The sequence below is a fragment of the Asterias amurensis genome, chromosome 9 (genome assembly GCF_032118995.1).
Source record: "Asterias amurensis chromosome 9, ASM3211899v1".
Taxonomy (NCBI): Eukaryota; Metazoa; Echinodermata; class Asteroidea; order Forcipulatida; family Asteriidae; genus Asterias; species Asterias amurensis.
This window is the reverse complement of record NC_092656.1, coordinates 3324107-3349979: the sequence shown is the minus strand read 5'-3', so window position 1 is coordinate 3349979 and position 25873 is coordinate 3324107. Positions and strand designations below refer to the sequence as shown.

The window sequence follows — 25873 nt, the reverse complement described above, 5'->3', positions numbered from 1 at the left end:
ATGATATGATGGGGATACCATAGGCGTGGGTGTACTTCCTGTAGAACGGGTCCAAGGGAAACTCGGCACGGATATCATCGGGTAGCGAGATGACCGTCTCGCAGGCCCAGGTGTCGAGAGAATTCCCCCGGCCGGTCTTAGCCTCGCGAGGCTCTCGGTGGTGAACACCGGGCTGCTGATTCGCGGGCCGCTGATCCACATCTGAAATTGTGACAGGTTTGAAAGTCATTTGGGGTTCAGTTGGTATTGATGAACAACAAAAGTATGATCACTTAATCCTATTATTAAGGTAGAAATAAATAAAAAAGACCTGCTCTTGAAACTGCCATTTCCCCAATTCAAACGTATTTAAACAGTGTTAAAGGCAGTGGACACTATTGGTAATTGTCAAAGACTAGCCTTCACAGTTGGTATATCTCAACATTTGCATAAATTAACTAACCTGTGAAAATTTGAGGTCAATCGGTCATCAAAGTTGCGAGATAATGAAAGAAGAAAACACCCTTGTCACACGAAGTTGTGTGCGTTGAGATGGTTGGTTTCGAGACCTCAAGTTCTAAATCTGATCAAATTCGTGGAAAATTACTTCTTTCTCGAAAACTATGGCACTTCAGAGGGAGCTGTTTCTCACAATGTTTTATACCATCAACTTCTCCCCATTACTCGTCACCAAGAAAGGTTTTATGCTAGTAATTATTTTGAGTAATTACAAATAGTGCCCACTGCCTTTAAGTAAAACTAATGGTTAATGTTTAAGTACTCGTGTTTGGTAGTTAGAACATAGCGATCGCAAAACTCACAACGAAAAACATCCCATTTTTATCTTATTGAAACAAAATTTTTATAGTGAGGACATTTTGCCAAATCCACTTCCACTACACGAAGTAACACATTTTGTGGTGAATAGAGGTGTTTTGTTATAATATGCATATGGGTAGAAAGATGCTGTAAAAAGTAGAATACAATGATCCACACAAACATGCCTCGAAATTGCACGGTTTTCCTTTTACCTCGTCGACTAACACGGTCGGCCATTTATGGGAGTCACGGTCGGCCATTTATGGGGACTCCCATAAATGGCCGACCGTGTTAGTCGACGAGGTAAAAGGAAAACCACGCAATTTCGAGGCAAACTTGTGTGGATCATTGTATTTTACCTTTAAATTATCTTTCTAACCATATGCATTTTATAACAAACGGTTACAAACCCTTTTTATAGACCAACTCGTCCTATCCAAGGCAACGTGTTCCTTTAACATACATATCCTAGAATTATTATGTGAAGTTTATGAAACTTGTTTTTCATTGATAAAAATTGCTTTTGTGGTTAATTTTAAAACACTTTTAGCATAATGGTTGAGACTAATCACTGAACATTTTGTACATTGACTCCTTCGACAGTTTCAGTTTCAGAATTTCGTTCAAATATTAGGAATATGGAAAGATACTTTGAAATAATGGTTATTGATTAGCTTAGAACACATGGTGGTCAGGTTGGCGATGTGATGGAAAGATATTAAAGTATCACTGCGATATAGTGGTACATTTCCCCGCCTTCCACCTCTAGGACCCCGGTTCGAATCACACCGGGGGCACTATGTGGATTGGTTTTTGAGTCCCTCCCGACTCCCTGGAATATTTGTTTTTTGGGTTATCCTCCTACACCTTAAACCATTGTTTTCTCGGTCCCTGGCTTTACAGTTAAAATAAATGACTTGAAATGAAATTATATGAAAAATCCCTACCGTAAACTCGTTCGGGGTCGAGTGGAGGGGGCGAAAGGCACATTCCACCCGGGAGAATCCAACTCGCGGTAACGAAGAGTACCACTGCTCTAGCCAGGGCTTTCATCGTAGTTTTTCCTTTGCTCAATGTTGTGGTCACTTCCCTACGTCCCTCGATACACTGCAAATGATGGTTTACAGCTCTGCAGTTTTATAAGGAGCACCTTATATTGTACTTTTGGACTGCCCCAGGAACCAACTTTTAATTATTTATAAGGTCTATAAAACATATTGCGCATGTGCGAAAGTGATAGCCCTTTTGTATTTTTGTTTAAAAAAGGACCGTAAAAGTACACAAAACATGAAGTATTTTGATAAGTTTTTTTTCTTCTAATGTGGGAATGGGATGACCCCACTTCACTGTCGTTGTTTATGATGCATAGGGTTGTATTGCTTTGCTTCAGAGATATTGTGTAATTTTTATGACACTTTTCGTTTGATGGTTAAAACAATTCTACAGTAATTGGGGTCATAGATTATTTTTTTCTCTCAACGTAATGCTATGTGTAGGCAAATTCATCATGACTATACAATTTATATACTATACAAAGTCACCCGTAAAACTTTTCGCTGAAAGCAGTGTCTTTTGTTGTGAAAAGAGCAAAACAAAACTTTCACGGAATTTTCACAAGAACGTCTCATCCATCCAAGTTAAGTTCAGTGAGGTGACAGCGGGGCCCACCAATCGCACCTCTGGCCGCAGCCATCGTAAATGATAACCATACCTCAGAAATATTATATAAACGATTCAAGTGTGGATTGTTCATTAGATTCAAATGTCTTTAGGTGAACAAAATTATCCAAACGATATTAGGCCTACTTCGAAGGGAATCCTTTATCAAAATAGTTTATAATTATCAACAGGTGCAGTGTTTCTCACCAAGTATACTTCTTATGGTCATTAATTTTTGAAATCCTTATTAACAAAGCTACGGCCGGTCCGAATTGGCGGCCACATCTAAGGCTACAGCTTGATTACCGCGTCTTCGTGCGTGGCGGTATATAATGGCGGCCTTAGCAACGCAGCAACAGCCGTAGCCGTAGCTGTAGATGTAACAGCCGTAGCCGTAGCTGTAGATGTATAGACGGTGGTGGTTATTTCATTCTTTTAGAGGGTTTGCACGTCAGGACAGAGTGAAAAATCACTCAAAAAGATGCAAACTTCAATTAAAAAGAGTGGAAGACCACTCGAAAAAGAGTTGTCCCTCATATGGCTCTTCAAAGAGTGCCTTTTCACTCTTTTACATTTAGAGAGTGAGTGTACGCCGAAACTTATAGTGGGGCTATAGTGATGCTGGTTGTCGTTGCGCCTATCCATCACCATAAATGCGTTGCTGCATCGTTTACGATATCACATCGAATATGATATGAGTATAGAAATGACTACCATAAGATGAAAGTTGATAGAAGTTGAGAGAAGAAACTAGCCCCGCATTCACCCCGTAGAACAGCCCCTCGGGACACAGTTGATCCATTAGGTACAAAGTGTCAAACCTCTTAATGGACTTGTCATTGTCATGTACTTTTCCATCCCACGCTCGAGTGATCCGTGATGAAATGTTGAGCTCAGCACGTAATTTTTTTTCTGATTTGGTTGGTTTCTTTGTTAGAGTAACAAACGCGCAATATTAACAGGTGGTACTTAAAGCCATTATACACTTTCGGTAAACAGTATTGTCCAAGTCCCACACTTTGTGTATCACGACTTTAGATATAAAATAACAAACCTGTGAAAATTTAGGCTCAAACGGTCATCGGAGTCGGGAGAAAATAACTGGAAAACCCACTCTTGTTTCCGCACTTTTCGCCGTGTCATGACAGGTGTTTAAAATAAATCCGTAATTCTCGCTATCGAGAATTGACATTGTTTTAATGTTTTCTCAAAAAGTAAAGCATTTCATGGAACAACATTTCAAGAGAAGAGTTTAACTCGTTGGTTTGCCCCCCCCCCCCTCAAAAATGTACGCCGTGTATGACAGCGTGTAATGCTAAAAAAAATATTATTCCGATTTGGTTGGTTTCTTTGTTAGTATATTATAACAAGCGGGCAATATTGGGCGCCATTAACAAGTAATGTCACCACGCACACACACTAAGCTAAGTAAAAACAAAACCAAACATGTCATGCCTTTTTTCGTATTCAAAATCATTCCATCATCTTTCGTACAAACCAATCACAAGTGACTATTAAAATGACGGGGTCCCGACTTGGTGGAAAGACGGTGTTCTGGGTGCACGGCAAAGTGCAGAGTCGGAGGCACTCGTCGGAGAGGTGGCTTGTGGGGGCCAGCGGCGCTCCGTCTCCCACGGGCGTTACACTCGTCGGAGAGGTGGCTCGTGGGGGCCAGCGGCGAAAATCATTCCATCATCTTTCGTACAAACCAATCACAAGCGACTATTAAAATGCATGTAAATGCATGGCGTATATGCAAGGGGCCAGAATTGATACATCACTGAGACAACTTAATTAAATTGTAAGTACCTTTGTTTAAACAAACCAACAAAATGTTGAACGAAAGATATAAACCACTTAAAACAGGCTAGGTTGACAAGGGGTAGATTTCACAAAGAGTTAAGACTAGTCTTATCTCGAGCTTTTATAGGACTAGCATTACGTTTTAAATATCTCCTAGGACTAATCCTTATTTAGGACTAGTCCTAACTATTTGTGACATCAACCCATGCAGTGGTCAAAGTTACATAAAAAGTACACTAGGAAAGCTTTTCAACGATTGCTTTGAGCAAAATTTATTTTCAAGATAACAATTCTATTTACATTTTATTAATTATAAGAGTGAATGCCGTACTATTCTGTAGTTTTAAACTAAGGCACTTGTGGAAAAACAAAAAGCAGTACTTAACAGGCAGTTCTAAGTATGGTAAAAAAATATTAACAAAAATAAGGTTGATATTTTTCAGAGATGTTGTGTTCATATTTGACTGCCGAAGTAAATAAGTCTAAGACAAACTTGATCTTCATTTACTAAACTTTGGCTGTGTCTCTATGGATGAGTGGTTTATTGAAACTAATAGGTTGTGTTCCCCGGAAAAAAATACAAAAATCGTGTCCTTCACACACTCTCTTGAAGAACTGTGTAAACTCTCACAGGCGTGGGAGCTGAGACAGGTCTTTTTTCAGTCTTTGTTTTCTGCGGCTGATAAAGCGTCCACTTTTGGGTCAGAATAGACTTGATTCAAGTCCCAATCTTGTGAGAGTTCTTATATTTCCAGAAAACGCCCCAACCTGTGCCACACCATTCTTGGAACCACGATAGCTATATTTTGGCGGCGGATATGCTGAGTGACCTCTCGCACTAGAACGGGAGGACTTGAATCAAGTCTAGGGTCAGAACTGACCCGGATTCCGGCTACCATTTGACCCATTCATTTCCCGGTCGGGAATGCAAAACGAAATTTAAGGAATAAGCTTCGGAAAACCACATCATTTTATAGTCTTGGACAGACTTTGTGTTGTTGATAAATGTTTTCTCTCTCTTCTGACTCACTATTATTAAACAATAACAGGATTCTGACTTGATTTTATAAGATAGCCAGTTTTCAATAATTATTATTTGTAAAGTTATATACAGCGAAAAATGTATAATGTCTGTTTTTAAGCTTTCACCTTATTTACAAATAGTTATAGCAACAAAATATATTATCCTTATCTACAAGTATATATGATATTTTGATATCTATGTTATAAACTTAAGCTCAGTTTCGGTGTACCCTGAAAAACATAAATGCTTCTTTTATTCCTGAATTCCAATGCATTTATGTATTCAAGCCTCTTTCTATCATTGTATTTATTTTAAACTATCATTTGTTTATTATTTATAATAACTAATTATTGCTTAAAATTTATGATAAATTAACATTTGTTTATTCAAGGTTTTCTATTCTAATTTCAGCAAAAAATCATTCAATTTCATTAACACTCATTCCATTTAGGCTAATTTAACATTTTGTTTCATAGGTGAAATTGACATATTTTTGTTGAGAGAGTTCAGTACGGGCATGTCCGATTTGATGGTTTCGCCATAAGCCGTTTTGAGGGATGTCGGACACAGTGGCATTATTGGGTTAAGGTAAATTTGCATGTAGGCCTTAACACCTTGACTAAACAGTGCATTCCTATAGTGTCCGCCATACCTCAAAAAGGCTAATGGCCAATTTCGGCAAATTTCTCCCAGGAGATTCTTTCACCCACTTGAAGCATGGGATAATGAAGGTTGATTTAAATGATGAGGACTTCATCAGAAGAAGTTTGTACGTAATGGGGGGGGGGGGGGGGGTGGGGGGGGGGGTTAGACTCTCCTGCCATACCGGATCACTGAAAGAGGCACATTCTTGCAGCCAACAGCCACAGCCTTAAGTCGTTCGACTCGGACACGGGGTTTCAGGAGGGTCTAATCGTCTCCTGTAAAATGACATGAAATTAAACACAAGGAAGAATGTTAATCTACTATAGCGTCATACGTTATCAACCCTCATATGTTTTTGAACCCCAACTTTGATTCCCTTTTACCGCGAGATTGTGCAAGCTGCACCGGTGACAGAAGCTATGCAGTTTACTCACGGTCTGTATTTTCATCAGGCTTAATCATGCTGAGAATAAAGTTTCCTGTCGTTGGTTATGCTTAAACATTTATAAAATGATTGATTTTTGGTACAAATCACTAGTGCATTATGCCAACATTCAAATGAGTCAAAGAAACATCATCCAACCTCGAAAGTTCAAAACAAAATTACTATCTGCTAGATTGAATTTTATTCTGCTTTAGTCACTAGATGGATCACGTGAGGTGGTTACTATTTGGGATTCTATGGTGTGCCAAAATGGGGTAAAAATTAAAATATTTTAAGTGATTAACTGCATACTGTAATAAATTCCAATAAGCGTAATAAATATTATGTCTACATTAAAGAGAAAATATCATAGATTGGTTTTTTATCTCCTGAAACCAAACATTACTGGTCTGAAATGGGCGAAAACAGATTGTTATGAAGTGTTTGTGCTTCAAGGGGGTGGGGTGTTTTACTTTCATGCCTTACGATATCTCTGGATTCTAATATAGTAGCCAAAATGCCTTAGGACAAAAATGTAATTAAATTTGTTAAGTAGTAATTGAATAATATTTTTGATTTATTTTGCACGCCATACTAGCTTGTAAATATTCAATAAAATACCAACCAATGAAAGGTGTGAAAACATAACGTTGCTCCAATGTCGTGCATGCATAAGCACTGTTAATGGCGGACTGTCTCTCGCAACGTAAAACCAAAACTAAAAAAAATTCAACACACCATGAAGTGTAAGTGTTATTGTTAAAAAATTGGATAGATGATTTGAAAAAAAAGTATTTAGTTTTTGATTGTGAAAATTTTTCCTGTTATCCTACTGAAAACACATGACACCAGGATACGTAAACTGTGCGAAAGGCAATGTCAACACAAAGGCATTAGCTTCAGAATTTCATCAATAACTTAAAAAAAATTTTTTCTTCAAGAGTGATTCCCCGAAATCCAATACCGTCAGTGCAAAAACGATATACAAGTTAAGGTGTTCTGGCCCAATGCACACAGAGCTTTTGGGCTTTTCACTAAATGAAACAAAGGCATTCACTACTTATTTTTCTTTGTCAAACTATACAAAGGGAATACTAAACACCAATTGTGCAAAAGGTTGTTTGATCTTGTGAACGCCGCGTCACGTAAAATTCACACTCATACACGATGAATGTACACTGAGATAATCAATAAAGTCGGCACAATACTTTTTTTTTCAATACCAAAAATAACCAAAACTCACCATTTATGAAGAGGCTGTTACTTTCATTTTGGTCGTATAATATTTGTGAGCAAAGACCAGTCCAATCACCGCGCTGATTACAACGATGGGAACAATCACACCAGCAGCAATCTTAAATGCATCATTTGTTGGCAGATTCGTTGCTCCCACTTCAAATCATCAACATTGAGAGGAAGAAAAGAATGAGAACATGTTTAAAAAGATTTGTTTTAATACCAATTGAAAAATTATTCCCCCCCCCAAAAAAAAAAAAACACCCCAAAAACCACACACACATTTTGGCTATAGAAGTATACAGCAGCTTTCGATTTTCTGCTGTCTTCGGTTTGTTTGATAATATTTTTCTTCCTATTTTTATTTCCCCCCGTGGATCTGTCCTCTGATGGTTTTGATATTATTCCATGTTTTGTTTAATGTTTTTAAATTGTCATAAAGAAAAAAGATATCATTCTTAAAAGTAGATTGCTTTAAAGACAGTGAACACTATTGGTAATTGTCAAAGACCAGTCTTCACAGATGGTGTTTCTCAACATATGCATAAAATAGCAAACCTGTGAAAATTTGAGCTCAATCGGTCGTCGAAGTTGCGAGATAATAATGAAAGAAAAAACACCCTTGTCACACGAAGTTGTGTGCTTTTAGATGGTTGATTTCGAGACCTCAAATTCTAAACTTGAGGTCTCGAAATCAAATTCGTGGAAAATACTTCTTTCTCGAAAACTATGTCACTTCAGAGGGAGCCGTTTCTCACAATGTTTTATACTATCAACCTCTCCCCATTACTCATTACCGAGTAAAGTTTTATGTCCATAATTATTTTGAGTAATTACCAATAGTGTCTACTGCCTTTAATACGATTGATTAAGATCGCTTTGCTTTGATCCCGAGGCACCCATTTTTTAATATTTTTATTTTATCACGTTTAAATAGATAAATCAACCCAAAAATATTGTTAACAAATAAAATACAATAAAATCAAATTAAATAAGTCAATTTAAAAAGAGGCCCATTATTTGTACTTATGTCAAAGGGCACCAGCTAGAAGCAACTGGTCTTTCTTTGATGTTGATTTGTGTTTGTGAATACCTTGAGGCTATGACCAACCAAATCCACTCAGAAAGAAAATACTTTGTGGCCGCCATAAAACCAAGTAGAGACGCTTCGATCAATACCTTTATAAGTCTTTACAATGCATTGTCTGCGAGACCCAATTTTTACTACGAAGTAGGCCACTATACGCGTCAATATTTCTCATTGATACGTCATTGAATATAATTAGGGCATAATGTATGTCACCAAGGAGACGGTGAAGGCGATACATCACGTCTCAACTATTTTAACAATAGAGTGAGCCACCTTCCCCTTCATGCAAAGAAATGCATCGTTGGATTTTACCCACATGCAGAATAGAGGCCAATTTCAAAAGCTGGGTTTGGGTGTTTTTTGTAACGCAAAAGATAATGATCACTACAATAAACTTACACAGTTTGATGATGTTGGTAGTTACGGAGAAAGCTTCCCTGAAAATATTACTTGCTGAGGGGATGTAGTTTTTGAGAAATGAGTAAAACAATGGCACGAAAATTTGTTTCACATGCTGAAGTAATTTTCGTCTTTAGAGACGAAAATTATTTTCGAGACTTGTTTTACTATATCACCTCAGTTAGTATAATAAAATGTCAGTTAAAGGAACACGTTGCCTTGGATCGGACGAGCTGGTCTATTCAAAGCGTTTGTAATCGTTTGTTAAAATGCACATGGTTAGAAAGATCTTTTAAAAGTAGAATACAATGATCCACACAAGTTTGCCTCGAAATTGCGTGGTTTTCCTTTTACTTTGCGAACTAACCCGGTCGGCCATTTATGGGAGTCAACAATTTGACTCCCATAAATGGCCGACCGTGTTAGTCGACGAGGTAAAAAGAAACCATGCAATTTCGAGTAATCTTTGTGTAGATCATTGTATTCTACTTTTAAAACATCTTTCTAATCATTTGCATTTTATAACAAACGTTTTAAAACGCTTTTCAAAGACCAACTTGACCGATCCAAGGCAACGTGTTCCTTTAATTATGACTTTTCCTTTAGTATAAGAAAAAATATGTACAAACCTTTAGAAGTGGTAGTTGCAGACGTAGTTTGAGTATCTGGAGTATGAGGAGAAACTGTTTGTTGAGAAGGGCCGTGCGTGGTATCAGCAGCTTCAGTTCCTGGACTTGGTTCTGGACTATCAGTAGCTTCGGTTCCTAGACTCGGTTCCGGACTACCAGTAGCTTCGGTTCCTTGACTTGGTTCTGGACTATCAGTAGCTTCGGTTCCTTGACTTGGTTCTTGGCTATCAGTAGCTTCGGTTCCTGGACTTGGTTCTGGATTCTCTGTCGTCATGATGTCCGGCTCATATTCGCAGTTCATGCGTAGAACTTGTGCTGCAGCTAAACCTGCAGCCGAATTAGTGCATGCGGGAAAGGGACCATTAATATTACAACAATATTATAGCAAAATTGTTTGAAACCGTTTGTTATAAAATACATATGGTTAGAAAGTGGTTTGAAAGTAGAATATAATGATCCACACAAAATTGCACGGTTTTCCTTTTATTTTGCGAACTAACACGGTCGGTCATTTTGTGCGTGCTATCTCAGTTCACGACGTAAAGGACAACCGTGCAATTTCGATGCATTTTTATGTGGATCGTTATACTCGAATTGTAAATATCTTTCCAACCAAATGCATTTTATAACAAAACGGGTTTCAAACTTATGGTCCAATAAACTTTTGAGGTACTAGTCCTTCGGTCTTTTATGGTGTCAATGATGAGATTTGGTATACGTCGTTAGAAGGGAACTGGATTTGTTGTGAGCACGAAGAGTGGACCATTGGGAAGTTGCGGCAGCAACAAAAAACTGAACTACAACTCTGCTCTCTACATGGCAGTTAGTAGTGTTATGATAAGTGACCAACTCGGATGAGCCCGGTATAATTGTTCCTCATAGTAAACGATAGGGCGTGTCGCTGCACGGAAATATTGTAACTCTGACTTTTTGTATTTTTTTTAAAGGTATTTCCTTTTTTTATTTTTATAACACAGGACCAAAATTTAATACAGCTCTTGTGCTGATTTTTGTATTCTGTATAACGACCTTTGAATGACTAAATAAATAAATAAATAGTAAATAAACTTTTTATAAGAAGCAACTTGAGCAGTTGGGCAACTTTTAAAACAAAACGATGAAAATGCTGTTAGTATTGTTCATTTTTTTCATCAGTGTTTTTGACATTGACATTGTGTTAAATCTTTGTTAGTCTCATCTTTTTAAACTGGTTGTTTTTAAAGATTCAACTTTCTCAGCTTTCTGTATGAATCTAGTTTATTTTATGGAATTTTATTGTTGTTCTTTCCTAGCACCTTGAGGCGGATTATTTCTGCTATCGTTTTTGCGCTTTATACATTTCCCTTTATTGTTATTTTTTGTTTATTTAACAGCATAAAAACAACACCACAACAAACAAGCAGACAAATCTTTTAGACAGATAAATTGGAGGAGATATCAATTTATTTGTACCTTGATCAGTTTCACATCGGTCCACGACAGTATTCTCGCACGGGAAAACTTTTCTGATGAGCTCGTAAAGTTGTGGATCGGCCGCCTTCAGTGTCTCTCGCGTGCAGATGGTGTTATGAACATAGTCCGTGAAATCCCGACACACCTGGACGTTGAAGAATGCCTGGACACCTTCTGCAAAATACTCGGTCACCTTTGAGATGGCGTACGTATCTTGCCACACAGTGCTTGTCTTGGCCATGGTGTAAGCGCTCCCTAACTCAGTATCGAAGGTAGAGCTGATCTTATTCAGCGAGATCAGATGGATTGAATGCGCGAATTCATGAATCAGGATATCCTCTTCAGACCATCGGTCCACGAAAAAGGTCCCACAAACGAGATTCTCTTCTGCGTTTGTTGTTATGGGAATGTTTGGCACACCACCCAACCCACGAGCCCGGTCATCAATTAAATCACTGTTCATGTGGCTATGTTCCGGTATTTCAGTAGTGCGTTCCAATTTAGCAATCACCCCAACCCGGCCGTACTGGTCAAACATGGAATCCCTAATGTCCTTACGATCCGCTAAGAGAAATCTTACCGTGTAGCAAGCACGGATCACGGCCGCATCCCCGGTATTATTAGATGATATGATGGGGATACCATAGGCGTGGGTGTACTTCCTGTAGAACGGGTCCAAGGGAAACTCGGCACGGATATCATCGGGTAGCGGGATGACCGTCTCGCAGGCCCAGGTGTCGAGAGAATTCCCCCGGCCGGTCTTAGCCTCGCGAGGCTCACGGTGGTGAACACCGGGCTGCTGATACGCGATGTCCACATCTGAAATGGAATGAGAAATCAGTCATTTTGTAAAAAAAAAAAATGTTTTGCTTGATTGAAAATGCAGTGAATGTTGTTCTGGATATTGAGTTACGTTACACCCTACATCTTACCAAAGATATGGCTGTGGTTGAATACAGAGAGGGGCACACACTCCACGGCAGTAAAAATCAAACTTGCTAAAAGAAAAACAATAGTAGATCTCGGAAATGAACCCATTCTGTAGCTTATGATACAAGATACCTCCGTTCAAATCATCATACATATAGACTCTGCACTGACGATCTCGCTGCTCGGTAACTGACTGCATTTGTTACTTTTAAGGGCGCGGGGGGGGGGGGGGGGTTTCTCTATGCCATTGCGCAGGTGCAAAAGAAGTAAATTTGATCGATACCATTATTTCCTTCAACATAGAAAAACTATAAATGACAAACAAGACGGATTCAATTGTTATTTTTTTATGATTCTGTGACCGATCTGTGAAAGGCAAAATTAAAGCTATTGAACCACTGTTCAGACTTTCTTGGTGTTGGTGTTTTTATATGGAATGTTTCTTTTCATGTTAGTTTTGGATCGTTGCTTCTACAACTACAACGATGGATGGAGGTAAAGCTTTAAAGTCACCTGGAAGTGGTATTTATTCAAAATAAAGCTTTTGTCACTAATATATGTTTTTTGATGAGTGGAATGTGAATAAACAGTTAACTAAGGTTTTAAACAATCAGTTCTTATGTTATTTACAAATTTAAGAGTAGACCCCGACCCGAGAGGGCGCTGTTCGTGACGTCAATCGAGGCAGACTTTGCCTGTAATGCGTAGAGTAAACACAATTGCAAAGTACATGTACGGACCAAATCGTGAGTTTCTACGTTTGTACTTTTTGACATGTACCAACTCACGACTTGGACGTACATGTACTTTGCACGTATGTTTACTATACGCATTGCAGGCAAAGTCTGCCTCGATTGACGTCACAAAAGGGGTAGGCGGAGTCAGCCCCCCAAACAACTTTATATATTTTTTAAACATATAAATCGTGACAAACAATTACTAAAAAAATTGTTTTATTGTTCGTAAGCATATACTCTTATGTTTGAAAGGACATTTTTTTTTATTTCCAGGTGACTTTAATGAGAGTACATGACATGTTTTATGATATCGCACAGACGAGTGTTACTTTATGACAAGGCGCGGTCATTGAGTGTGTGTACAAGTTGGTTTCAATTCCTCATCCTTTGCTTGAAAGGTTTCGGTATGCAAGCACTTTTTTATTACGTGAAAACAAAATTTAAAGGGAAGGTACACGTTTGGTAATTGTCAAAGACCAGTCTTCTCACTTTGTGTATCCCATCATACGCATAAAATAACAAGCCTATGAAAATTAGGGCTCAATCGGTCATCGAAATTGCGAGAAAAATTATGAAAGAAAAAACAACCCTTGTTTGACGAATTTGTGTGCTTTCAGATAAGAATAAAAACCTTCTAGCTGGAAGTCTTTTATTATTTTAGTGAGAAATTACCTCTTTCTCAAAAACTACATTACTTCAGATGGAGTAGTTTCCCATCATGTTTTATACTATCAACAGCTATCAAATGCTCGTTACCAAGTCAGTTTTTAAGTTAATATTTGTTTTGAGTAATTACCAAACGTGTACCTTCCCTTTAAATGCAAATGATATGCAGTTTTTTGTTTGGCTGATTTTCTGTATGTCAATTCATTTTTAGATTGCCATTTATGTCCCTAATTGACGGACTCCAGGGGTCTTGTTCAAGTCCAAAGATCTTTGTGGAAAAAAGAAAACGTTTCTTAGCGGAAATAAAGCCGAGCCAAATGCTGTTTGGAGACAGATATTTACTGGTAAGCATTTTTCCGCAAAGGTACTCTCTCGAAAACTAACGTTTCTTCAGAGAGAACCGTTTCTCACAAAGTTTGTATGCCATCAACAGCTCCCCATTACTCGTTACCAAGTAAGGTGTTATGCTAAAAATTATTTTGAGAAATTACCAATAGAGCCAGTGCCTTTAAGCAGTGTTTATGGTTACGTTAATCAGTATTTATGATTACGCTTAGCGGTGTTTATGGTTACGTGAACATTGTTTATAATTACGTTGAACAGTGTTTATGGTTACGTTAAACAATGTTTACAATTACGTTGAACAGTGTTTATGGTTACGTGAAACAGTGTTTATAATTACGTTGAGCAGTGTTTATGGTTACGTGAAACAGTGTTTATAATTTCGTTGAGCAGTGTTTATGATTACGTGAAACAGTGTTTATAATTTCGTTGAGCAGTGTTTATGATTACGGGAAGCAGTTTTATTATTACGTTAAGCATGGTTTAGGATGACGTCAATTTAAATGAATGGGGTTTGCTTTTAGGCACAAGCTTTTTTTTCTGTACCAAATGCCTAACACAACAAAAACCTCACCACAACATGTTACCATATATATTTACGGTTACGTTAAGCAGCGTTTATGATATGACGAAGCTGTGCTTCGTAAGCAGAAATTATCTGCTTTTACGGGTTTTATGAAATTTGCCCCTTGCTGAGTTTTGTAAGAGCCGTCTGCAGTAGTAGGCTCTCGGTGTGGTCGTGAATGCTCAGTTCTAGATTATGTATCATTTTACCTTAGAACACGATCTTATCGATAATTATATTCGCAATTTATTAATCTGTATGTAATCTTTAAAGAGACAACATAAAGATGACTCTTGACATTTAAAGGAACATTATAGAATCGGTAAGAAAGAAAGAAATTAACTGAAACTACGTTCTAATGATAGTCGAAAACATCACTTAAAATATTTATGGCTGAAATTTCATATTTAATGAGAACTTAATATAGAAACTAATTTCCCGTTTGGAGTTTATCGCTCATTGAGCGTTTTAGTCATTTTTTCTTTTTTAAGTCGATGTCATGCAAAATGTATAATCGTTTTTGTCCACTATTTTCTCGTGACCCAATCGTGACCCGATCGATCTCAAACTTCTACAGATTTGTCAGTTGATGTATATGGTGGATAACTATTAATGTGCTTACATTGTCAGCAACTGTTTTGTTAGCAAAAAACAATTATCTAATGTTCCTTAAAAATTATTACCAGCTTTATAGTTATTAATCAATGTATACACGTGCTGTCATTACGACCAATGTTCACAGTGTACACTTTCAATGCCATTAAACGCAGTCTAGACGGCGCCTTTCTAGATGACCTACTTATTATAGACTTGTGAGCAAGTCGTTAAAATAATGTCATGCGGTGACAGTCGAGTCGCGGTGATAGCGCAAATGCAATGGGCTCTATTGGTAATAACTATAAAAAAAATAGAGAGGCGTAACATCGTGAGAAACGGCTCCCTCTGAAGTAAAGTAGTTTTTGAGAAAGAAGTAATTCTTTCAATAAAATAATGATTAAATTAAACAAGAGACCTTATCTAAGGTCCCGAATTCAAGGCATCTGGAAGCACACAACTTGTGCGACAAGGGTGTTTTTTTTTCTTTTTTTCATTATTCTCTCGCAACTGCGACGACCAAAAGTTTTTGTTATTTTATGCATATGTTGAGGAGAATCGAAGACTGCTCTCGCGAGATCACTGTTCTCGCGAGAGGTTTCTGTCTACCGACTGCCATAGTCGCGAGAGGAACAGTAGTCTTACGGGGGCCAGCAGTCTCGCGAGAAAATTGCCAGCGTTGCGAGAAGCACGGAGATAGTCGGAACGCTATCATCGCAACAAAGTACATGTAACGACTTGTTAACAAGTCTACCATTACATACAGGAACCATTAAGCCAAAACCGTAAGCCGCACGAGACGGGAAAAAAACAATTGGTTTTGAAAAGGCTTATATAATAGCCCCTCCCAACACTGATACCTTTTCCCAGTGAGTTGACACAATTTTGGTTGACAATTGTGTGGTACTTCGTCTGATAGCGCCCTCTGTGGAATCAGCCCATATGATTTTATCGTATGGGGGGGGGGGGGGGGGGCACACAAGGCGCATGCTCGAAAAAAGACGAGCGCGGAAGCGCTTTAACCCTTATCCGTTATTTATTATATGCTAACTATGCAAGCGACTTTTTAGCGCGCCATTATCCATGAGGAACCAGGAATCTGTGTGTATTGACGTGTATGGATTACAGGGTGTGTCAGGAGATTCTGTCCCCCTTATGGCAAACTGTGTACAAACTACTTCTGATAGCGCCCTCTTCTGAATCATCCTCCTCAGCCCATGTTAATTTCCCATTTGGGTACCGAATCTCCGGCATACAGAATTTCCTGGGACAGGGGCACGCACGCGGTGTGTGATCTTTAAAGGCAGTGGACACTATTGGTAATTACTCAAAATAAGTATTGCCATATTAAACCTTTCTTGGTGACGAGTAATTGGGAGAGGTTGATGGTATAAAACATTGTGAGAAACAGCTCCCTCTGAAGTGACCTAGCTTTAGGAGAAAGAACCATCTGAAAGCACACAACTTCGTGTGACAAGGGTGTTTTTTTCTTTCATAGTTATCTCGCAACTCCGACGACCGATCGAGCTCAAATTTTCACAGGTTTGTTATTTTATGCATATATTGAGATACACCAAGGTGTATCTCAACATATACATAAAATACCAAACCTGTGAACATTTGAGCTCGATTGGTCGTCGGAGTTGCCAGATAACTACGAAAGAAAAAAAACACCCTTGTCACACGAAGTTGTGTGCTTTCAGATGCTTGATATCGAGACATCAAATTCTAAACTTGAGGTCTCAAAATCAAATTCGTGAAAAATTACTTCTTTCTCGAAAACTACGTCACTTCAGAGGGAGCCGTTTCTCACAATGTTTGATACTACCAACCTCTCCCCATTACTCGTTACCAAGTACGGTTTTATGCTAATAATTATTTTGAGTAATTACCAATAGTGTCCACTACCTTTAATGTGTGGAAGAAACGCAGCGCCGCGCCGTATCCGAATCGGTAACCAGCGGTCGTATAAGCGCGAGTCATGCAGGGTTTTCGGTACAATGTATAGAGCAGCCCAACGTACGGTACGAGTGACACATCATTTGAACTTGGAAGAGTTCATTCATTGATGAGACTCGTTAGTTTTACTTTCCCTATAAAAGTACTCATTAAATACATCATAAAAAGGCTTCAATTGTAGCTGTATATTATTATTGCCCCACAAAATGAAACCGACTATCGGTGAAGTATACAGACTCTATCACACAGCAATACAGTCTTGGCTCTATCAGCTGAGATGACGAAGTATACAACAACTGACTGCTTCGAGTGCTATGGTTAAAACTTCGACTCCTTCGGTGATCCCCGGAGCGTTCTGTTTTCCCGATGCGGCGGGATAATAGAGCGACCCGGGGATCACCTCGGGAGTCGTAGTTCTAACCACAGCACGAGTAATAGCAGTAAATATTTGTTTTATAACACCCTAGCAGACTTTGCCATCCTCGTACACGTAACGTTCGTACGCGCATTTCAGATGCTCAGATGCACAACTGATTAGGATCGAGGTGGATTCGTGATGACGCGCAAACCTCAGACACGCAATTGGGCTATTGTTCCATCTACGCTAATTGGTCAGAAACTGTCGGTCAGCAGATCCCCATTGGAGTAAGCTACAAGGTGTGCTCTCCGTCTTGGCAAACATTGGGTGCGTTCGTTTAGCTCCCCTAGGTCTACCCCGGTGCGTGGCAGTTTTTTTTTCTAGGACAAACGTGGGTAGTTATCTGCACACGTTCGTCCTGGGAAAAAAAAAACGCCACACGTCGGGGTCGACCCAGGGAAGCTAAAACGAACGCACCCTATGTACAAACTTTGTTGATAGCGCCCTCTATTGAATCCTCCTCCTCAAGCCCACGTTATTTTTCCGTAAAGGGATCGAATCTCCGGCGGACAGAGTCACCCGGGAGACCGGCTCTATCTCTGCTAGCATACTCTTAGCAGTGCCGGTGTGGCGGTTTCAGTCTTCCGCCGTGTTCAGTTCTCCGGGACCCAGTACAGCATACAATATTGACTACTTTCGCTTGCTGTGCGCAGGCGTCGCATGACGTAATGTTACCGTATTTGGTCATTCGGAAAACTGAACACGGCGGAAAGTTGAAACCGCCACACCTGTATGGCAGATGTGTACACACACTCGATGACCGCGGCGTGGTAATTGTCAAAGACCAGGGGCCAATTTCATAGAGCTGCTTAAGCAAAAAAATTGCTAAAGCACGAAAATAGCTCGCTTATTTTACACATGTTACTGGTCAAAATTTCATGCCAAATACATTGCTAATGACTAGTATTTAGCTGTTGTTTACTTAGCATAACAATTGAGTGGAGTCTTGGCCGGTAATCTGATTTTACTAAGCAATTAATTTGTTGCTTAAGCAAAATTTTGTGCTTAAGCAGCTCTATAAAATTGGGCCCAGGGCCCAGGGCCCAATTTCACTGCTTACCGTAAGCACAGAATAGGCGCTTACGGAAGCAGGAAATTATGTGCTTACGGCAAGCGTATTTCACGGGTTAGCGGCAAATTTGGGCTTCTGCGCGTGCGTACGCCCCGTTACTAGGCATTCTACGCTTACAAGGCTTGCGCAGAAATTCGGCGCTTGCACGTAAGCGGGGATTCGCGATCGTAAGCGCATAATTCGGCGGTAAGTAGAGCCATGAAATTGGGCCCAGTATTCTTTTATTATTTTAGTGAGAAATTACCTCTTTCTCAAAAACTACGTTACTTCAGAGAGAGTGGTTTCTCATATACTATCAAAACCTATCCGTTGCTCGTTACTAATAGGTTGCATGCTAATATATATTTTGAGTAATTACTAAACGTGTGCAGTGCCTTTAACACCATTATGTGCGATATAACAAAACATGTCATGTACTACCCTTGGAAGCTAAGCTCCATGCATATAGTTGTCAAAGCCACGATCCAAGACTAACGTGAAAATAAAACGTCCATACAAACCAACAAATAACAATCTGAACAATAGTTCCATAGCTTTAAATTCTTTGACGCATTTACCAGGAGCCAGAAGTATAAAAACAACAATTCTATCCAGGTATCTTGTTTGTCATAATTTATAGGGTGTTTTGGTCGGTGAAATAGTATCTATCAAATGTACTTCCTTTGCATCTGCGCAAAGGGTATAGACCCCCCCCCCCATACAGTTAATAATACAACCGGTTACCGAGCAGCGAGATCGTCAGTGCAGAGTCTATATGTATGATGATTTGAACGGAGGTATCTTGTATCATAAGCTACAGAATGGGTTCATTTCCGAGATCTGCTATTATTTTTCTTTTAATAATAAGTTTGGTTATTACTGCCGTGGAGTGTGTGCCTCTTTCTGTAATCAACCACAGCCATATATTTGGTAAGATGTAGAGTATAACGTAACTCAATATCGTAAAACATTCCGGACCAGTGAAAAAGTAAATAAATAAATAAAACGACTGATTTCTCATTCCATTTCAGATGTGGAAATCGCGTATCACCAACCCGGTGTTCACCACCGTGAGCGTCGTGGGGCTATGACAGGGCGGGGTAATTCTCTCGACACCTGGGCCTGCGAGACGGTCATCCCGCTACCCGATGATATCCGTGCCGAGTTTCCCTTGGACCCGTTCTACCAGAAGTACACCCACGCCTATGGTATCCCCATCATATCATCTGATAATACCAGGGATGCGGCCGTGATCCGTGCTTGCTACACGGTAAGATTTCTCTTAGCGGATCGTAAGGACATTAGGGATTCCATGTTTGACCAGTACGGCCGGGTTGGGGTGATTGCTCAATCGGAACGCACAACTGAAATACCGGAACATAGCTATCTTGACAGTGATTTCATCGATAACCGGGCACGTGGGCTAGGCGGTATACCTAGCATTCCAATAACCACGAACGCAGAGGAGAATCTTTTGTGTCTTTTTTTTGAAGATCGCTGGTTTTTGGAGGATGTCCTTGTCCATGAATTTGCACACTCAATTCACCTCATCTCCCTGGACAAAATAGACCCATCTTTTTCCGAAACCTTGGCCAGTGTCTACACCATGGCCAAAGAGGACAATCTGTTTCCCAATACGTATGCCATCAGCAAGAGAACAGAATATTTCGCAGAAGGGGTGCAGTCATTCTTCAACGTTCAGACGTGTACCTCGTTTCAGGACGGCGTACATAACAACATCTGTACGCGAGACGCATTGATGGACTACGATCCACGGCTGTACAATCTCATTGCACAGGTTTTCCCTTGCAAGAATGTTCTCGTGGATCGCTGTGAAACCAACCAGAGTAAGTAACATTTTCGATTTAATAAAGCAAACCCTTCATTGTGGATCCTTAAAGACACTGGAAATAGACCAGTCTTATCACTTGGTGTACCTCAACATTATGCAAAAAGTAACAAACGAAAGAAACAACAGCCTTGACACTCGACATTTTGGCTTTCGGATGCTTTATTTCGATACCTCAAAATCTAGTTCTGAGGTCTCGAAATCAAATTCAAATATTTTAGTGGAAAATAACTTCTTTCTCGAAAACTACGTTACCAGGTGGAGCCGTTTCTAACACTGTTTATACTCCCAAAAGCTCTCCATTGCTCGTTACCATGGTGATATTTTATGCTAACAATTATTTTGAGTAATTACCAATAGTGCCTACAATGGTTGGGCATAGATTGGCTTTCGTCGTGTTATGCTGATGTATAGGTAGAAAGAAACACTACAAGTAAAATATGAACATTTTAGCTGTGTTGCTGAAAACACACTTAAAGGCACACGTTGCCTTGGATCGGACGAGTTGGTCTACAAAAAGCGTTGGAAACCGTTTGTTATGAAATGCATATGGTTAGAAAGATGTTTTAAAGGCAGTGGACACTATTGGTAACTGTCAAAGACTAGCCTTTACAGTTGGCGTATCTCAACATATGCATAAAATAACAAACCTGTGAAAATTTGAGCTCAATCGGTCATCGAACTTGCGAGATAATAATGAAAGAAAAAATACCCTTGTCACAACAAGTTGTCTGCGTTTAGATAACTGACAAATTCTAAACTTGAGGTCTCGAAATTAAATTCATGAAAAATTACTTCTTTCTCGAAAACTATGGCACTTCAGAGGGAGCCATTTCTCACAATGTTTTATATCATCAACCTCTCCCCATTACTGGTCATCAAGAAAGGTTTTACGCTAATAATTATTTTGAGTAATATACCAATAGTGTCCACTGCCTTTAAAAGTAGAATATAATGATCCACACAAGTATCACTCAAAATTGCACGGTTTTCTTTTTACGTCGCGAACTATCACGGTTGGCCATTTATGGGAGTCAAAATTTTGACTCCCATAAATAGCCGACCGTGTTATTGGACGAGGTAAAAGAAAACCACGCAATTTCGAGGCATATTTGTGTAGATCATTGTATTCTACTTTTACAATCTCTTTCTAACCATATGCATTTTATAACATACGGTTACAAAACGCTTTTCAAAGACCAACTTGAACTGTCATGTCATTGTCACAAGAATATCGAATCCATTCATGTGTGGCGAAATTCCAGCGGTCACAAACCGTATCTCTGACCGCAGCATTCGCGAACAAACCCTTTTAAGAAAGGTTTATTTTTTATAATCAAATAAAGGTTTGTTTTTAGTTTATATATATTGGTATATGTTTAAATGAACAGTGTAGTAGCTGAAAGGGTCAAAGTACATTAACAAAAATATCAACAATTACATAATAAAAGGCAAATAGTGTAACAAATACAAAACTATACATCTCAGATTCCAACATGAATCGTTTCTCAGATTCAAATGTTTTGAGGCAACTAAAATGACAATTAATGTATATTTTATTCACCGTTTGGTAATGATTTTTAAAATATCTCATTGACTCGTGATTTAAACAGCGCTTGCAGCCAACCAGGTAGTAAACATGAGCTGCGATGTCTCCGTCACTACCGAGGATCCAACCACACAAACTACGTCTGCCAGTACCACAATTGAAGGTGTGTACAACTTAAGGTCTTGCCTTATTATAATGATAAATAAATGAACGTCTTAGATAGAGCATGCGTATCTATCAAACAAGATACTCAAAGTGCTTAGTACACTAATCTAAAGAGTTGAACCCAACACTTGCATGAGTTCGGTGAGTGACTACACTTTGAAAGTGTTGAATCCAGCGTTTTATATTATATGTTAAATTCAGCATTTTAAAGTATTCGGTCAACAGTTTAACGATTAAAAAGCCGATCCAACTATTTTTGGGGGGGAAGTGTTGAAATAACAAATTAATTGTTGAATTGACCCTTTTTGCGTTGGAGTTGGATCAAAATTTAAAATGTTAGATTTAACCAACAAAACGCTGGATCCTTTCAAATAAAGTTGAATCAATTTTGTCAGATGAAACCCACCCCCTAAATGTACAGTTCAATCGTAGTGCTAGAAGCAACCGCCTGTTACAGCTCAGAATTAATACAAAGCGATATGCTAATTCATTTGTCCCCTCAGGTGTCCGAATTTTTAATGAACAATTGCAACGTTAATATATTTTTGTAAAATCAATCTTTTACTTCCAGTTTTTTTTTTTTTTTTTTTTCATGTCATATATAATATATATTTCTATAGACTTTTGTAGCTTGTAGTGTTTTTTGTTTTGTTTTTATATAATATTTTAAATAATCTAATGTAAATTTTGTAAAATTGTTGTTTAAAAGGTCGAAATGAATTTCCCATCGTGGATAATAAAGTGAATTGAATTGAATTGAATTGAATTGAAGTGCAGTCACTCACCGAACTCGTGCAAGTGTTGGATTCAACTCTTTAGATTTAAGAGTGATACATATGATTTATTGTACAGATAGAAGGGTTATGAAGTTATGAATTCTGAGACTTTATAAAAGTGTTGCACCTGAAGAGGGTTTCAAGGTGCTACGGCGCATACAGCAGCCACAGCCAGGAACACCGAGGCGCGGGGCGAACCCCTTCTCTTTTCGATAAGTGCACTGGGTTCTTCTACACGTGTTACAAAAGACATGGGACCAACGGCTTCACGTCCCATCCGAAGGACGAAGCAATGGTTAAGAGTGTCTTGGATAAGGACCCACGTGCCACGGCTGGGGATTCAAACCCACACTCTGCTGATCAGAAACATGCACCAGAGTTTGAATTCGGTGCTCTTAACCGCTCGGCAACGACACTTATACTCTAAAGGCAATCACAAACACAATTCAAAATTGCCGAAGTACCAGTTGCTTCAAAAACATTTGGTTGATTGAGGTTTTTTTTCAGGCTTTAAACACGATCAAGTTTAAAAAGAAAGCTAAAAAAGGATGACTACAACAAAGCGATCTTAAAGGCAGTGGACACTATTGGTAATTGTCAAAGTCCAGTCTTCCTACTTGGTGTATCTCAACATATGCATAAAATAACAAACCTGTGAAAATTTGAGCTCAATCGGTCGTCGAAATTGCGAGATAATAATGAAAGAAAAAACACCCTTGTCACTCGAAGTTGTGTGCTTTCAGATGCTTGATTTCGAGACATCAAAGTCTAAACTTGAGGTCTCGAAATCAAATTCGTGGAAAATTACTTCTTTCTCGAAAACTACGTCACTTCAGAGGGAGCCGTTTCTCACAATGTTTTATACTATCAACCTCTCCCCATAACTAGTTACCAAGTGAGGTTTTATGCTGCTAATTATTTTGGGTAATTACCAATAGTGTCCACTGCCTTTAATCACAATCGAAAAGCAATCTACTTTCAAGAATGATATAAAAGTGAAAATTTAAAAACATCATACAAAAAATGAAATAATATCAAAACCACCAAAAGACGGATCCGGGGGGGGGGGGTTGAAATAATTATCATCAAACAAACCGAAGATAGCATAAAATCAAAAGCTGCTGCATGCTTGTAGCCAACATTTTTTTTTTCTCTTCTTTTTAAAGCCCCTCATTAAAGACAGTGGACACTATTGGTAATTGTCAAAGACCAGTGTTCTCACTTGGTGTATCTGAACATATGCATAAAATAACAAACCTGTGAAATCTTGAGCTCAATTGGTCATTGAAGTAGCGAGATAATAATGAAAGAAAAAACACCCTTGTCACACGAAGTTGTGTGCTTTCAGATGCTTGATTTCGAGACCTCAAACTCAAACTCTAAACTCTAATTCTGAGGTCTCGAAATCAAATTCGTGGAAGATTACTTCTTTCTCGAAAACTATGTTACTTCAGAGGGAGCCGTTTCTCACAATGTTTTATACTATCAGCCTCTCCCCATTACTCGTTACCAAGTCAGGTTTTATGCTAATAATTATTTTGAGTAATTACCAATAGTGTCCACTGCCTTTAAACTTTTCCTTTAACGTGTTCTCATTCTTTTCATTTATTTCAATGTTGATGTTTTGTTTCAGTGGCAGCAACGAATCTGCCAAGCAATGACGCAATTAAGATTGCTGCCGGTGTGATTGTTCCCATCGTTGTAATCAGCGCGGTGATTGGACTGGTCTTTGCCTACAAACATTTAACGACCAAAAATAAAGTAACAGCCGCACAACTTAGTGGTGAGTTGAGGTCTTTTTTGGAATTGAAGAAAAAATATGAAAAGTAATTGATGATCTCTGTGTATATTCGTCGAGTGTACGTGTTTTTTTTTAAATATTACTTGACTACAAAATCAAACAAACGTTTGCACTATTATAATAGATGTTAAATTTGCATCGGGGATAAAGAATATTTATTTCGGTTTTTACCCATACACCGATGTGTGTAAGCACTGTATACTCGGTACTTTCCCGAGTCCTGTAAAAAAAATATCACCGGCATGTTACTCGGGTGGGATTCGAAACCACGACCCTTGCAATTCTAGAGCAGTGTCTTACCAATTAGACTACCGAGGTTGCCCGGTAGCTAGAGGCAGTTCAAATCCTATGTTTTGGCAGCGGGTCTAATATAGATGTTAAATTTGCACTATTGTTGTTTTAATATTCCCTTTTGTATTAAATTCCCTGAGTGGGACTTGTTTAACAAACAAAACAGGTTGTGGTGACCTTCGTTTCATTCGTGTGAAAGGCCCCAGCTATATCTCTGTGTGAGTTGGGCCAGAACGCCAACTTGTTTACTTATATTTTGACCTCCAAAATCGCTTGAATGAACCAGTTGATTGGATTTCAACCAGCTGAATGGATGTCGGAGGAGGGGGGATGTTGGGGGATTCAATTCGGAAAAACTTTTTATTAAGTTTATTGTTAAAATTGTAAAGCCAATGCCTTTGTGTTGACATTGCCTTTTGTACGACCTACGTAGATTGACATTTCTCATTGTGTTTAATTTCATGTCATTTTTACACAGTGCATGAGTAAAACCTCCTCAAACGCCGTGTCCGAGTCGAGTGACTTCGGCTACAGCTACGGCTACGGCTTCAACACTATAATGATGAAGACTAGTCCTCTTTTCAATGATCCAGTGACGAAGGAGATTCTCCCCCCCCCCCCCAATACGGCGAACTGTGTATACACATTTCTTCCGATGAAGCCCCCATTTAAATCAACCTCCTTCAGTCTATGGCCCTTTTTGAAACCACGGCTTCGGCTTTGGATTCGGCTTCAGGCCCCGTTGCGCCTGAAGCCCTGAACGCGACTTTGGGACGCCAGGTAGCAGTAGTATCACCAGGTAAATTTCCATTGCTTACGTAGTTCTGAGCTTGCGCACATGACCGAGAACAACGGATTTTACCTGGTTAGTCTGCTTCCACCATGCGTCCCAAAAATCTCCCATTTCAAAACAACCGCAAGGCAAGCTAGCCTGAACCGAATCTGGAGCCGAAGTCGTGGTTTCGAAAAGGGCCTTTGTTAATTTTACGTGAGTGACAGAATCTCCAGTATATCGGCCTAT

At 39.0% G+C, this 25873-nt stretch overlaps 2 protein-coding genes across 3 annotated transcripts; one reads left to right on the top strand and one right to left on the bottom strand.

Annotated features, from left to right (window-relative positions):
- Positions 1-6080: 6080 nt before the first annotated feature.
- On the bottom strand, positions 6081-12248 carry LOC139942118 (uncharacterized). Of its 2 annotated transcripts, XM_071938829.1 has the most exons (6): positions 12092-12248; positions 11160-11978; positions 9968-10034; positions 9708-9823; positions 7597-7745; positions 6081-6204 (listed from the first exon to the last, which is right to left on the bottom strand). In XM_071938829.1, exons 1-5 carry the CDS (start codon positions 12195-12197, stop codon positions 7600-7602), a joined length of 1254 nt encoding a protein of 417 aa, XP_071794930.1. In that variant the 5' UTR covers positions 12198-12248; the 3' UTR covers positions 6081-6204; positions 7597-7599. The 2 variants fall into 2 exon arrangements, with proteins under 2 accessions (XP_071794930.1, XP_071794929.1); XM_071938828.1 differs by having other exon boundaries at positions 9708-10034.
- Positions 12249-19507: 7259 nt separating this feature from the next.
- LOC139942146 (uncharacterized) lies at positions 19508-25633 on the top strand. Its single transcript, XM_071938876.1, has 4 exons — positions 19508-20268; positions 21884-21982; positions 24394-24543; positions 25331-25633. The coding sequence occupies exons 1-4, from the start codon at positions 19509-19511 to the stop codon at positions 25339-25341; spliced, it is 1020 nt and encodes a 339-aa protein (XP_071794977.1). The 5' UTR covers position 19508; the 3' UTR covers positions 25342-25633.
- The last annotated feature ends 240 nt before the right edge of the window (positions 25634-25873 follow it).